General features: G+C 44.1%; 1 protein-coding gene across 1 annotated transcript; it reads left to right on the forward strand.

Annotated features, from left to right (window-relative positions):
* The first annotated feature begins 400 nt into the window (after positions 1-400).
* Positions 401-9,731, forward strand: LOC308463841 (carboxypeptidase inhibitor SmCI-like). Its single transcript, XM_080982634.1, has 5 exons — positions 401-502; positions 2,400-2,579; positions 4,398-4,577; positions 5,899-6,078; positions 9,580-9,731. Exons 1-5 carry the CDS (start codon positions 412-414, stop codon positions 9,588-9,590), a joined length of 642 nt encoding a protein of 213 aa, XP_080838760.1. The 5' UTR covers positions 401-411; the 3' UTR covers positions 9,591-9,731.
* Positions 9,732-13,252: the final 3,521 nt, after the last annotated feature.

A 13,252-nucleotide genomic window follows, 5' to 3' on the forward strand; every position in this document is an offset into this window, starting at 1 on the left:
GCAGGGGCTGGTGGGAGTTTAGTTCAATACATCTGCAGGGCACCTAGTTGGCGAACACTGCTGTCGACCGTAAGCACTCTTATGATCTGTTCTCAGGCCTTGCTACATGCAGTTGAAAGAAAAGAAAAAACCGGAAGAAGGCCATAAACTTTGCATGACCAAAGATCAGGTTTGTATCAACATCATATCACGGAACTGAAACATTTGAGAGTTCCAATGTGTCCCTATTTGATGTGGAAGAATATTTTAATGAGAACAGGAAATTACATTGGAATCATTAGAGTAGATCCAGAGTGTCCCTAGAGATTGGTAATTCATTTTTTCATGCCCAATTGATGGGCTCCATTTCTTTGAAGAACATGATATAGCATCCCTTCCCCTGGCACGGGACATTCTTATCGAAGAGTCGCCATGCAGTGTGGTCCCTTCATCCTCCTGTCTCTCATCGTGGGCCTTTTCGCACCCTGGCCTGAGCTGCTGGGCATCTCTGTGTTGGATACAGGTATGAGCTCTCTCTTTTTACAACTTCTAAATCTTTTGTGTATCATGGCTTTACCTCCCCCTATATCTCTCCAGTTCTTTAACCCGCCTCTCTACTTAGGGTTGCCCCCCTCCTTAAGGTCCAAGGGACGTGGAACTTGATTTTTCCCAAGCAACAAATGTGCCCACTTATATTGATCTTTCTATAACAGTTGGAGGCCCAAGCAACAACCTGAATTTGCCCAGTGAGCAATTACATCAGCTTGATCAAATCTGGATCTTCAAAGGAGCTCCATGGCTTCTTCATGGCTTGGTGGCTTAAATCTGTGGTGGCTCAAGATGAAGACATGTGGGGTTGTAACCAATGACGGTTCACTCAGAGTAGATCCATTCAAATAGATGACTCTATAAGTTAAACAAGACAATTAATTCCAATGCATTTTTGGATAGTTGAATTTCATGACATGGAATCCTCAGAAAGATGCTGGCATTCTAGTACTCTGCCCAGGACCATAGTAGACCAGTGATACTCTGGTTGTTCTGTGAGTCACTCTTTTAAACTTTATACTATGTTCCCAGGGAAGCAAAATTATGGGAATGCTCAGATTTGGAGTAAACCTACCCTTGAATAGTCTGATCTCTCTCTTCAGCAATCTTTGCCAACTAAGCTCAAATCAGCCATGGTTCAGGGTGTGGACATATGAGCTTTGTTCATGGTTAGTGTTGACTTCTGGCATCCTCAGGAATATCGTGCTGTGTCACTGCATCAGCCAAGATACCTTGCAGGTGGTACTCACCGGAGTGGCAGAGAGCAGCATGATGTTTGGCCCATATTGGTTTTGGTACAATGACTCCTAAGAGGCACAATGTGGGTCTCTTTGGGAAACTCTCAGATTTGGAATCAACTTATCCTTGGCTCTGCCGCTCCCTTCAGTTATCTGTCTCAGCCTGTTCAAAGGACTGGATCAGAGCTTTTATGGAATCCTGCTCTTCTCAATACAGGATCTGTGGTTTTATTTTGTTTTTGGTTTTTGGTCACTGGGTAGACAACTTGGCTTCTTCCAGAAGTCTTGGATTTCAGTTTCCCAGCTGACACACAATGCTAAACTATTGAGAAGAGGAAAGTAACTCTCAGCTGGAACTGGACACAACCCTATCCTCCTTCATTCAGCCAGATGCTGAATAACCAAATTATAGCACTGGAAGAGAAGTTTTTTGTTTTTGTGGGGTGGTGATGGTGGTCATCTAGCCCAAAGTTGAAGCAACCTCATACTTTCCATTTGAAGTAACTTTCAGTAGCTCCAAACTATCTATTCTTGTTAAACTTTCTCCTCAGAACAAACTATATCCCTTTATAATCCTGGTCCCTCTATTCTCCTCGGTGACTCTCCAGTTTGTCAATCTCATTCTTAATATTTGGCTTTCAGAAGTGGACACAGCCCTAACATTCTTCACTCAGCCAAATGCTGAACCACTGAATTATAGCACTGGAAGAGAATTTGGGATTTGTTGAGTCTAAAGTTGTGGCAAGCTCATACTTTCCATCTGAGTTGGAATGTTCCTATAGGTTTGTAGGATTTCAGGGTGATGGTCTGTCAAACCTTTCTCTTACCATGTATCTCAGTGGTCTGAGTTAGCTCTGTAGCCCCAAGCCCCAAGAGATTTCCACTCAAATTTACTATGGTGGTAATTATGCTAAATCCATTTAAAGGGCTACGGAGAAATCACAACAGCACCGAAGTTTCAACTGGGCTGCTGGTCTGTTACCATAACTATTAGATCCCCATTCAGAAGTTCCTCATTGTATACTTAGGAGGGCTATCTTCAGGACTCACATGGTCAATGTCGTTGCTTTCTGCGTTTCAGACTTTGATATAATGTTTATATGAGACTTGCCTTTGTTTTCTTTTACCCACCAGTTACTCTACCTGATATATGCAAACTCCCTGTAAGTATAGGAAGCTGCAGAGGTAGTATTCCACGTTTTTTCTTCAATACTGAAACCATGAAGTGTGAGAAGTTTATTTTTGGTGGATGTGAACCGAATGCAAATAACTTTTTGAAGTATGCTTCTTGCTATCAGGAATGTGGACGCTTTGGTAAGAACAAATAACTTGCTGTTTTAGGGCAGGAGCTGTGAACATTTTGGGGCAAATGGGCACATTTCAAAATTTGAGAAACTCTGATGGGTGCATTTCCCCTTTTCTTGAAAACATGAAAGGCCTCCAAGTACAATATTATTATCTCTCTCTCCAAACCCCTCCATACAAACCCAGAAAGGCAACATCCTCTCCCCTTAAACATAACTGAAGAGAAATCATTGTTTGAAATGATTTTTGGTATATTTTACATATTGCAAATTTTATTTGAGACCACTGAACAAGACTTATGGTCAAAAAGCCTTTGGCTTACTTTGGTTTTCTTTAGGTATGTTGGCACAATGACAAACGGAATGTCTGAGAAGATAAAAATCAATTAAAATAATGTGTGTTGTTGTTGTCTAGTCATTTAGTCGTGTCCGACTCTTTGTGACTTCATTGACCAGAGCACATTGTCCTCTGTTGTCCCCTTCTCCTTGCGCCCTCAATCTTGCATTGCTTTCTTGCATTTCCTTTTCATTGGGATGGTTTTCACTGCTGCCTCCTGTAATGTGTACCATTACACAATTCAAATAACAGCCAAACTGAATGTCTGTATGCAGTTGCTTTTTGACTGACTAGTCTTCTCCAGTAGAAGATAAACCATACACAATACAGCAACACTAACTTGCATATAGCTGCAAATAATATAATTGATTTTATGATGTGCTGCAACAAAAGTATCTTTCCAGTTTTTCAAACTGAGAAATATAAAGTAGTGAGCTGTCAGTCTTCGGGGAATCCGATCCCTCCCCTAGTGGCAGTAAATAAGTAGGTAAAAAGAAAGGAGCTTCTGACCAGTTAGTTTTTTTAGTAATCACAGCAAGAGACAAAGTTATCCCTATTTCTCTAGAAATGGCGTTGCTCCCAGTAAAGGTTCACCCCCTACGTCTATATTAATCTACGCCACTCCTACTTCAGGTAATCTGAGGTTGTTGTTGCTGAGCTCTCTGTTCTATCACGTTCCAAGCCCGTCTAGTCTTAGGTAAAGGGGGGGGGGGGTCAGGAATGCTTTCCAAGGACACTGAATCTGTCAACTGTCTCTCTCTCGGTGTTTCCTCTTCCAGCTGTTCCTCACCCAGTATTTCCCAGCTTTCCCCCTCTGATCTATGCCCTTCTGCAAACAACTGTTCTAAAGCTATACTACCCTCCCGCCCTTCAGGAGAAGGGGGTGGCGGCCCCCACCATTCCTCCTCAGTCCAGCCCCTGACATGAGCCTACTCTTAGGCAGCCATGGCCAGACTCCAGAAGGGATTCTTCCTTCCATTAGAAAATATCTGACAGGGCTGGTGCAAAATCCAGTCACCCTTTGTCTCCATGGCTCTTTATAGCAACTCCAGGGCATGGGCAGATAGCAGCAGAGTAGCAGTTGCATGAACTGCAATGCCCATGCAGAGTTCCAAAGCGAAAGAACTGTGGCCACCTTTAGAGGTATAAGAAATTTCCAGATCCCGTATTTCACTATGTAATCAAGAAGGAAAAGTTCCCTTTCCTTTTCTCCATCATGTTGGATTGGCTTATGCATTGGCCTCTGATAACATGTTTCATGGCATCCCATAGGGATGAGATTTTAATGTTCAGGACAGTGGTAATTTGAACATATCCCTAATTTCAATTAGGCTTTGGTTTGTTAGTGTGATCACTGGATCCCACTGCAGAAGGTCCTTCATTGCCTACTTAGATAATTTCAGGAGCTGGAGTCACACTTCCATTGTTTTTGCACTTCTGACTTTGAAATTATGTACACACGAGACTTGTCTTTGTTCTTTGATCCACTAGCTGGAATACCCCGTATATGCAAAATCGCCAAAAGCCATGGAAGTTGCAGAGGAAATTATCCACGCTATTTCTTCAACATCAAAACCCTAGAGTGTGAGAAATTCATTTACAGTGGCTGTGGAGGCACTGAAAATAATTTTGTATCTCTTACAGATTGCACTCACGTGTGTGAATCTTACGGTAAGAGGAAACTTTTTTTAAAACCACACTTTAGGGTGTGATGGAGTATGGAGCCCTTTGTGCTGATTCCCATTGGATCCCTAGTTACCTATTTGTTTGTTTGTTTGATACATGGCTCTCCCCTCCCCATTTTATCCTCACAACAACCCTGTGAGGTAGGCTAGGCTTGAGAGACAGTGACTGCCCAAGGCCATACCCAGTGAGCTTCATGGCCAAGTGGGGATTCAAACCCTGGTTTCCCAGGTCACATACAAAACACTAACCATAACACCTCACTGGCTGCCATAGTCCTCTTGACCAATGTGTTGCCTCACCTGCTGTATTAAGCTATACTTCAGTTTTATACTAGAGTAGGTGGAAGTAGGGATGCAGGTGGCGCTGTGGGTTAAACCACAGAGCCTGGGACCTGCCGATCAGAAGGTTGGTGGTTCGAATCCCCGCGATGGGGTGAGCTCCCATTGCTCGGTCCCTGCTCCTGCCAACCTAGCAGCTCGAAAGCACCTCAAAGTGCAAGTAGATAAATAGGTAGTGCTCCAGCGGAAAGGTAAACGCTGTTTCCGAGCGCTGCTCTGGTTCGCCAGAAGCAGCTTAGTCATGCTGGCCACATGACCCAGAAGCTGTATGCCGGCTTCCTCTGCCAATAAAGCAAGATGAGCACCGTAACCCCAGAGTCGGTCATGACTGGACCTAATGGTCAGGGGTCCCTTTGCCTTTACCTAGGTGGAAGTGGAAAACTGCTGAAAGAACCAGCGCAGGAACAGGGCAGGAGGTATGGAATGTCTGCCTTGGAATATAGGCTTCAGGGTTATGGTTTCACAAGCATTTCTCTCCCCAAGCATTTTTTCATGCAGCAAACCTTAATGCAGTTTCACTAAATTTGCTGTGGTGCTAAAATATGTTCAATTCATTTTAAGAACTCTGGAATAAACCACAACAGCCACATCCATACAGCCACCAGCCACATTCATTTAAAGCACAAGCCTACCCTCACACAATTGTGGAAGCTGCAGTTTACCCCTCACAGATACCCAATTCTTAGCACCACTAACAAATTGCAGTTCCAATGATTCTTTGGGGGAACCTATGTGGTTCAAATGTGCATGAAATGTTTCCTAAATTTATGGTGTGCCTGTGACCCTAGTCTCAGTTGGACTTTAGGTCTGTCAGTATGACTACTGGATTCTTGTCTATAGGTTTCTTCATTGCATAATTAAAATTTTCAGGTGTCAGAATCATAGCCTCAGCTGTCATCATATTCTCTGTTTCAGACTTTCAGATTATATATAACAAACCCTGCCTTTCTTCTCCTTTTACCCACCAGTTATTTTCCCTTCAAGATGCAGACTCACTAAAGTTGTTGGAAAGTGCAAGGAATCCAATGTACGGTATTTCTTCAATATGTCCACCAAGAAATGTGAACGGTTTATCCACCGTGGCTGTGGTGGCAATGCCAATAGATTTGAGACTCAACAGGAATGCGAATTTGTGTGTCAATATTTTGGTAAGAGCAAATACTTTCTTACTTTAGGACAGGGGTCTCCTCCAGGAAACACGAAACCCACCTAGGAAACATTCCTGCCCTCCCCAAAAAGCAAACCTACCCCCACAAATCCAGTCAGGCAACAAACAAGTGAACCAACCAACCAACCAACCAACCAACCAACCAACTAACCAACCCAGGCTATATCTTTCTCTGCAAAAACAAAGCAGCCCAAGTACGCAAGGCAACCTAACACATTTGCTTCCACAAAATCCCTACAATCTCATTAAGTCGCAAAATTAAAACACCCACAGCAGCTCGGCTGGACCTGGTGGAAACCATGTGGTTTGCCCAGGTTCCCCCCCCCCCAATTCTCTAAATTTCTGCAGCAATCTGCAATTAAAAAAAAAATCATGAAAATTAATCAGCATTTTAGTGCAAGTTTCTCCTAAAACCCCATTTTCACGTACACATTTTTTGCAAGCAGTTTCTCCAAATACAGTGCATTTTAGTATGTTGTATTCGTTTTTATACATTATCTCCCTATAATGTAAGCAATTTTGTAAACATCGTTGAGTTGGAGAACTACGTTGCAATATTCAGATAACCGCAAATTTTGTACCATGGTTGCATTTGGGTTTTCATATTATTTCAGAAAATGGACATTTGATAGATTTGGCTTCAAGTGTAACTGAATTGAATCATCTCCCCCACCCTCTTCCTTTCATATTCTATGAATGGCTCACATGGGGTTAAGTCCAATGCTAGTCTTACTCATAGTTAATAGAGATCATACCATAGCTGTCAACGTTTCCCTTTTTTTAAGGGAAATTCCCTTATTCCAAATAGGATTCCTCACAAGAAAAGGGAAAAGTTGACAGCTATGGATCATACCCCCCCAACTGCTTGCAGGTGTGTGTGTGTTTGTGTGTGTGTGGCTGTGTTGGGTCTAGGTGTGCTTGCAGGTTTATAGCTGGTGGCAGTCATGGTGGTGTGGCAGGCCAAGGCAGCCTGGGGCTTTGGGTTGGGAACCCCAGCTTTGGGTTGGGAAATGTTGGATGGCATGTAGAGATTAACAGATGTGGCCAAGGTCCAGTATTTTAAATAAATCTACTCTGAGTAAAAGTTAGTTGGAGAGAACCTATTATGTCCAAGTGCATTGGGGTGGGGGAGAAAGCAGGATGGGTGAAAGATTAAAACAGATTCCTAAAAAATTCCATGCCTGTTGCCTTTGTCCATGCATGGAATTTTTTTATGCTTATGCTTAAAATTCCACAAGGCAGGCTTAAGCAGTATGTGAACCGAGAACTCCCAGAAGTGCAAGCTGGATTTCGAAGGGGCAGAGGAACCAGAGACCAAATTGCAAACATGCACTGGATTATGGAGAAAGCTAGAGAGTTCCAGAAAGACATCTACTTCTGCTTCATTGACTATGCAAAGCCTTTGACTGTGTCGACCACAGCAAACTATGGCAAGTTCTTAAAGAAATGGGAGTGCCTGATCACCTCATCTGTCTCCTGAGAAATCTCTATGTGGGACAAGAAGCTACAGTTAGAACCGGATATGGAACAACTGATTGGTTCAAAATTGGGAAAGGAGTACGGCAAGGCTGTATATTGTCTCCCGGCTTATTTAACTTATATGCAGAATTCATCATACGAAAGGCTGGGCTGGATGAATCCCAAGATGGAATTAAGATCGTCGGAAGAAATATCAGCAACCTCAGATATGCAGATGACACAACTTTGATGGCGGAAAGTGAGGAGGAATTAAAGAACCTTTTAATGAGGGTGAAAGAGGAGAGCGCAAAATATGGTCTGAAGCTCAACATCAAAAAAACGAAGATCATGGCCACTGGTCCCATCACTTCCTGGCAAATAGAAGGGGCTTTCTTGGGCTCCATGATCACTGCAGATGGTGCCAGCAGTCACGAAATTAAAAGACGCCTGCTCCTTGGGAGAAAGGCGATGGCAAACCTAGACAGCATATTAAAAAGCAGAGACGTCACCTTGCCAACAAAGGTCCATATAGTTAAAGCCATGGTTTTCCCAGTAGTAATGTATGGAAGTGAGAGCTGGACCATAAAGAAGGCTGATCGCCGAAGCATTGATGCTTTTGAATTATGGTGCTGGAGGAGACTCTTGAGAGTCCCATGGACTGCAAGAAAATCAAATGCATCCATTCTTAAGGAAATTAGCCCTGGGTGCTCACTGGAAGGACAGATCATGAAGCTGAGGTTCCAATACTTTGGCCACCTCATGAGAAGAGAAGACTCTCTGGAAAAGACCCTGATGTTGGGAAAGATGGAGGACACAAGGAGAAGGGGACGACAGAGGATGAGATGGTTGGACAGTGTTCTTGAAGCGACAAACATGAGTCTGACCAAGCTGTGGGAGGCAGTGGAAGACAGGGGTGCCTGGTGTGCTCTGGTCCATGGGGTCACGAAGAGTCGGACACGACTAAATGACTAAACAACAACAACAACAACAACAAATTCCAAAACAATTAGGAGAGGCAGGGTTTCCAAGGGAGGTGCCCTGGGTGCCTGTGTAAATTAGTACATTAGTGATGCCAGGAATAGAGTGGTGCTATTACTTCTCTTGATCTGGACATTATACTTCTGTTGATGCAGCCTTGGGTGTGCTATTGGATGAAACAGATTGTCTTGATTCTCCTCCCTACCCCTCAGGGCAGGGTTGTACTTCAGAAGCCGCTATGGAAGGAGGGACCACCACTGGGATCTCAATAGCAGCAGCTCATTAGGCTGTTTCTCTCTCCCACACACACACCCCGCGCTCCCCCTTTAATTGTAAAATGTAAAATTGTAAAATTTAATTGTAAAATGACTAACCTATAGGAACCCAAGGGGAGGAGTTAGAGTTGTTAAGAAGTCAGTCTGGAGTTAGAGAAGAGAGAGGGAGGGAGGATAAGTCTGTGGGTTGGGCTAGTCTGATGTGAGAGAGGGAGAGAATCTGTTAAGAGGAGTCAGTCAAACAGTTGAGATAATCAGTCAGAAGATATTAGGAAAGTATAGGCCGGTAAAGAAACTAAGGTTAAGAAACTGACAAGAAAATTATCTGAGAAACCATAAACTTGTTAATGCTTATAAAATAAACTTGTTTATTTGGTTTAATGTTAACAACTGTCTGGACTCAGTGTGTACCCAAGAGAAACGGGTTGGTGGCAGTGGGGAAGCGAGCACAGTGGTGGCACAGGGATCAATAGGCCGTCAAACATATGGGGACCCTGTGTGATCGCCACAAAAGTGACCCACCCACTCACCCGCGCTCCCCCTTTGGGCAAGATGGCCGTTTAGAAGCACCTGTGGCAAAAGTGCAAGGAGTTCAAGTTACATTTGATGGTGACTTGTCCGCCGCTCTTTGTGCACTGTGCTTTCTTTACCTTTGTTCTTATTGCTGCCCCCTTGATGCGAGCTGCCCTGGGCTCCCTGACAGAGGAAGGGTGGAATATAAGGAATGTGTTGTTATATCCCTAAGAAAGGAATATCTCTTTCTTCCACAGTGATCATCTAATCTGCTGCAAGAGCCAGTAATATTTCGAGAACTTCAAAGATGCTACCAGTTCATTCCGGGAAGGAGAAAACCCCCCAGACAGCTTAATTGCAGATATCCTGCCATTTCCAGATGTCCTATTCACCTTAGCTGGAGGCTCCTCAGTGTTCTGAATAAAGACAATGGAGGTTCAGCACCCTCTGTATCCTAATTCCTGAGTACCAGGCTATGTCTACATTGATTCATTCTCTGTTTAAATCCTTAATATCTTCTTCCCAAATGCATGGTTCTCTGCCAATGCAGGTAACAGGTTTATTAAGCGTTGCCTCTTGTTCTCCATTCAACAGTATTTTTACAAGTCATTTAGTTATATATTGATATTTCAAAGGCATTAACAGCAGTGCTTTATATACATATACAGTGGTACCTCAGGTTAAGTACTTAATTCGTTCCGGAGGTCCGTACTTAACCTGAAACTGTTTTTAACCTGAACCACCACTTTAGCTAATGGGGCCTCCTGCTGCTGCCGCGCCACTGGAGCACAATTTCCGTTCTCATCCTGAAGCAAAGTTCTTAACCCGAGGTACTATTTCTGGGTTAGCGGAGTCTGTAACCTGAAGCATCTGTAACCGGAAGCATCTGTAACCTGAAGCGTATGTAACCTGAGGTACCACTGTATAGAAAAATGGTGCTGGTACTCACCATGAAGTTGTGACAGTAAGTGCCACACTTTTAAAAATCAAAACAAAACATGCCAGAGCTGCGTGCCCTTGAGTAACCCCAGGAAAAAAGCACAGATTAGTAGTCCACCCTTCATATGGAAGCTCCAGGGTGGAAATACAGAGGCAACAAAATCAAACTCACAATAAGAACTAGCACAGGGGGAAACGGAATAAAATATGATACAGTGACATCCACAATGAAATCCCAGGACAGTAGTTGCGTGGCTATTCCCGCCCCCCTCCCACAGAATGGAATAAATAAAGACACAGGACACCGAATTTAGGTTAATGGGCGAAAAATGGCCACAACTTTATTGATTACAGGTAAGAGCGGTGTTGGCTTTAGGCACTGGCCCTATCAGACTAACCGGTATAACCGGGAAGGGTTAAGCACCAACAGGGGGAGCCCCCGAGATGCACATCCCTAGGCGCTCCCCGAGGGGTTACCGCTCGGGAGCGCGCTTTAGGCCCTAGCCTCCATAGGTTTCGGACGAGGCGACGCCCCCTGGAGTCCTTTAACGAACTACCCTTCAGCATTTGGGAGAGGTGATGGCGTTCCTCCCCCCCCTTCTCATTTGCATAATAATACCCCTGCCAATGCCTAACCGCCAAAACCAAGGTGTTGTGACGTTTTGCTATGAGGTAGGTGAAAAAACCAAGTGGCTTCCAAAATATAGCCAATTAGCCAAACGGAAAAACTCCTACCAGGCCCCTTGCGGCAACCAGCCGAAGCCCATAGCAAAGTCCAGATGAGAACCTAAAGGGCGGGAGGGAGGGAAACCGCCGCTGCTGAAAGGAAAAGAAAGGGGCGAGTATGGGCTGCCCCGACCTTAAATGCCCCTTACAAGTCCCGCCCCCGCCGCCAGCCGATTGGCTGGCGCGGTGAATAATGAATACTAATGATCCCGGGATTCCCTTGGTCCCGAGGGGCTGCAGCCAGCCCCGCGAGGGTGTGAATGGGACGTGAGCCCGCAACCCCCCCGGATGTCGGGAGTGGCACTGTGCTGCAACAGCTAAAAGAAATTAAGGGCTGTCTTAAGCATATCCAGCGCCATGGTGCAAAGATCCCTCTGGTGCTGCCCCCCCCGTTCCCCAGAGTTGTCAACCTTTCCCCAAGCCTCTGTGGGGATCGCTCTCCTCCCGTGGGGGCTTGGGAAGGAAGCTGCACACTTGCCAGCCATATGGTTGATGGGGCACAGCTGGCAGGTGTGCAGGAGGGAAAGGGGAGGCCGCCGGCAAAGCCACGCAGTTCCCCCACTCTTATTGGTGTTTTGCAATATTGACCTTTTGCAGGATCTTAGTCAGACCTCAGCAGAGCATACACAGAGTTCCAGAAAGCAATCAGTTGCAGGCAGGATGGACGAAGCAGGAACAAAACGCTGCTACCAGTAACTTGGTTACTTAGAGGTGTTTATTATTTACAGCAGACTCTACGTTACTATATGCATGAACAGATACGAATCTTAACTAGCTCTCTCTTAACAAACTCCAAACGACTCTCAGACTCCACACTGACCAACACACACTGCAGTCAGTTAGGTCATAAGTCATCATGCCTGTGTGAGACCTCAACCAATGGCAAAGCTGTATCCAGGGTCCCATATCTCCACGCAGATTACTCCTATCTGTTCAGTCATCCTTGGCTGTCGGCCAACTCTTAATTGACTCTGTGTGAAGCTGCACAGAATGGCACGTAGTCAAAAATCCCAACAACTCGCTGGGGCGCCCCTGAAAGGCCGGCGCCCTGGCGCAACGCACCAGTAAGCCCAATGGGAAAGACGGCTCTGAAGAAATGAATCCACAAAATTTATGTATAGCAAAGCAATATACAGTATGCACAACATGTGACTAGCTATACACTTACTTTTGTAAGAGAAACTCTCTTACGTCCAGTTGTTTCATGTTTCTAGATTCATTAAATAAACGCAGAATAACCTCTACCTTCTGTTGTGGCTCATAAGCTCCCCCGATTTACTGCTGTTGATATATAGATGGTCCAGCTATTGAGGAGGCAAGCACAGAAAGCAAGAGCACAAGAGCAGTAGCAGAGCTGCAACACTCCAGCAACCATCATTTCCAGGTGGCTGAAGCTGTGTTATATTTCTCTGGTCAAAATTCAAAGCTGCATGAACTTTCCCTTTTTGCTTCCAGTCCTCACATGGTAAATGGGTAGGACACTTTCCTCGAAACTTTTATATATATATAATTTTTAAAATTTGATTTTTGTTGGAATGAATTCACGACAGACGAGTGGCAGGTATCATACGAGAGGCGTCTGCCGGGGCAAGCCCCGGGAACTCTTTTTTATTGAATATTACAAACATTGCCACAGGTGTGCTTGTGGCTGATTGGTTGATACAAACACAAAGCAACTTGTTGCTGATTGGTTAACATAGGTACAAGACGGGAATTACATATAAACATTAATCACCGATAGATTAAAGGCTGGGAAACGGAGCTGGAACTAGACAGGCATGAAACCTCCTAATTAAATTATAAGTAAAGATTGATATAGCATGACTAAAACAATTACTAATGATTGATCATAACATGAAAGAATATAATAATCGAGTTCCATAGATGTGGTCAGCTATGCATTAAGAACAGGTCATATTGAACTGAGGAATGAGGGAATGTCTTGGTGTTTAGAACAGGTTTGTACAGTGTGTGCAGAAGCAGAGAAAAGATTATAAGCGAGACTTCCCAAAATGCAAGAGAAAAGAAGCAATACTTCTCCCATAATGCCACAGTTATGTGCAGAAAGAGAACTTCCCTTCAGATTTTAAAAAGTATAAACATACAACAACAAAAAATTCAAAATCCAAATATTAAGATTACTCTGAATCTCCTGAGTTTCCCCCATCCCTTCCATGGGTCGTAATGATAATATTTACAACTGCATATCAATACTTACCCAACTTTTTATCCTTCTATATTATCCATACTTTCTATTCTTTTACA

Source organism: Podarcis pityusensis (genome assembly GCF_964106645.2).
Source record: "Podarcis pityusensis genome assembly, chromosome: 15".
NCBI lineage: Eukaryota > Metazoa > Chordata > Lepidosauria > Squamata > Lacertidae > Podarcis > Podarcis pityusensis.

Excerpts from the sequence above, each read along its gene's own strand:
- LOC308463841 (XM_080982634.1), top strand. The coding sequence starts at position 412 with ATGCAGTGTGGTCCCTTCATCCTCCTGTCTCTCATCGTGGGCCTTTTC. Across the intron at positions 2,580-4,397 it reads TCAGGAATGTGGACGCTTTG|CTGGAATACCCCGTATATGC; the intron begins GTAAGAACAAAT and ends TTGATCCACTAG. Across the intron at positions 4,578-5,898 it reads TCACGTGTGTGAATCTTACG|TTATTTTCCCTTCAAGATGC; the intron begins GTAAGAGGAAAC and ends TTTACCCACCAG.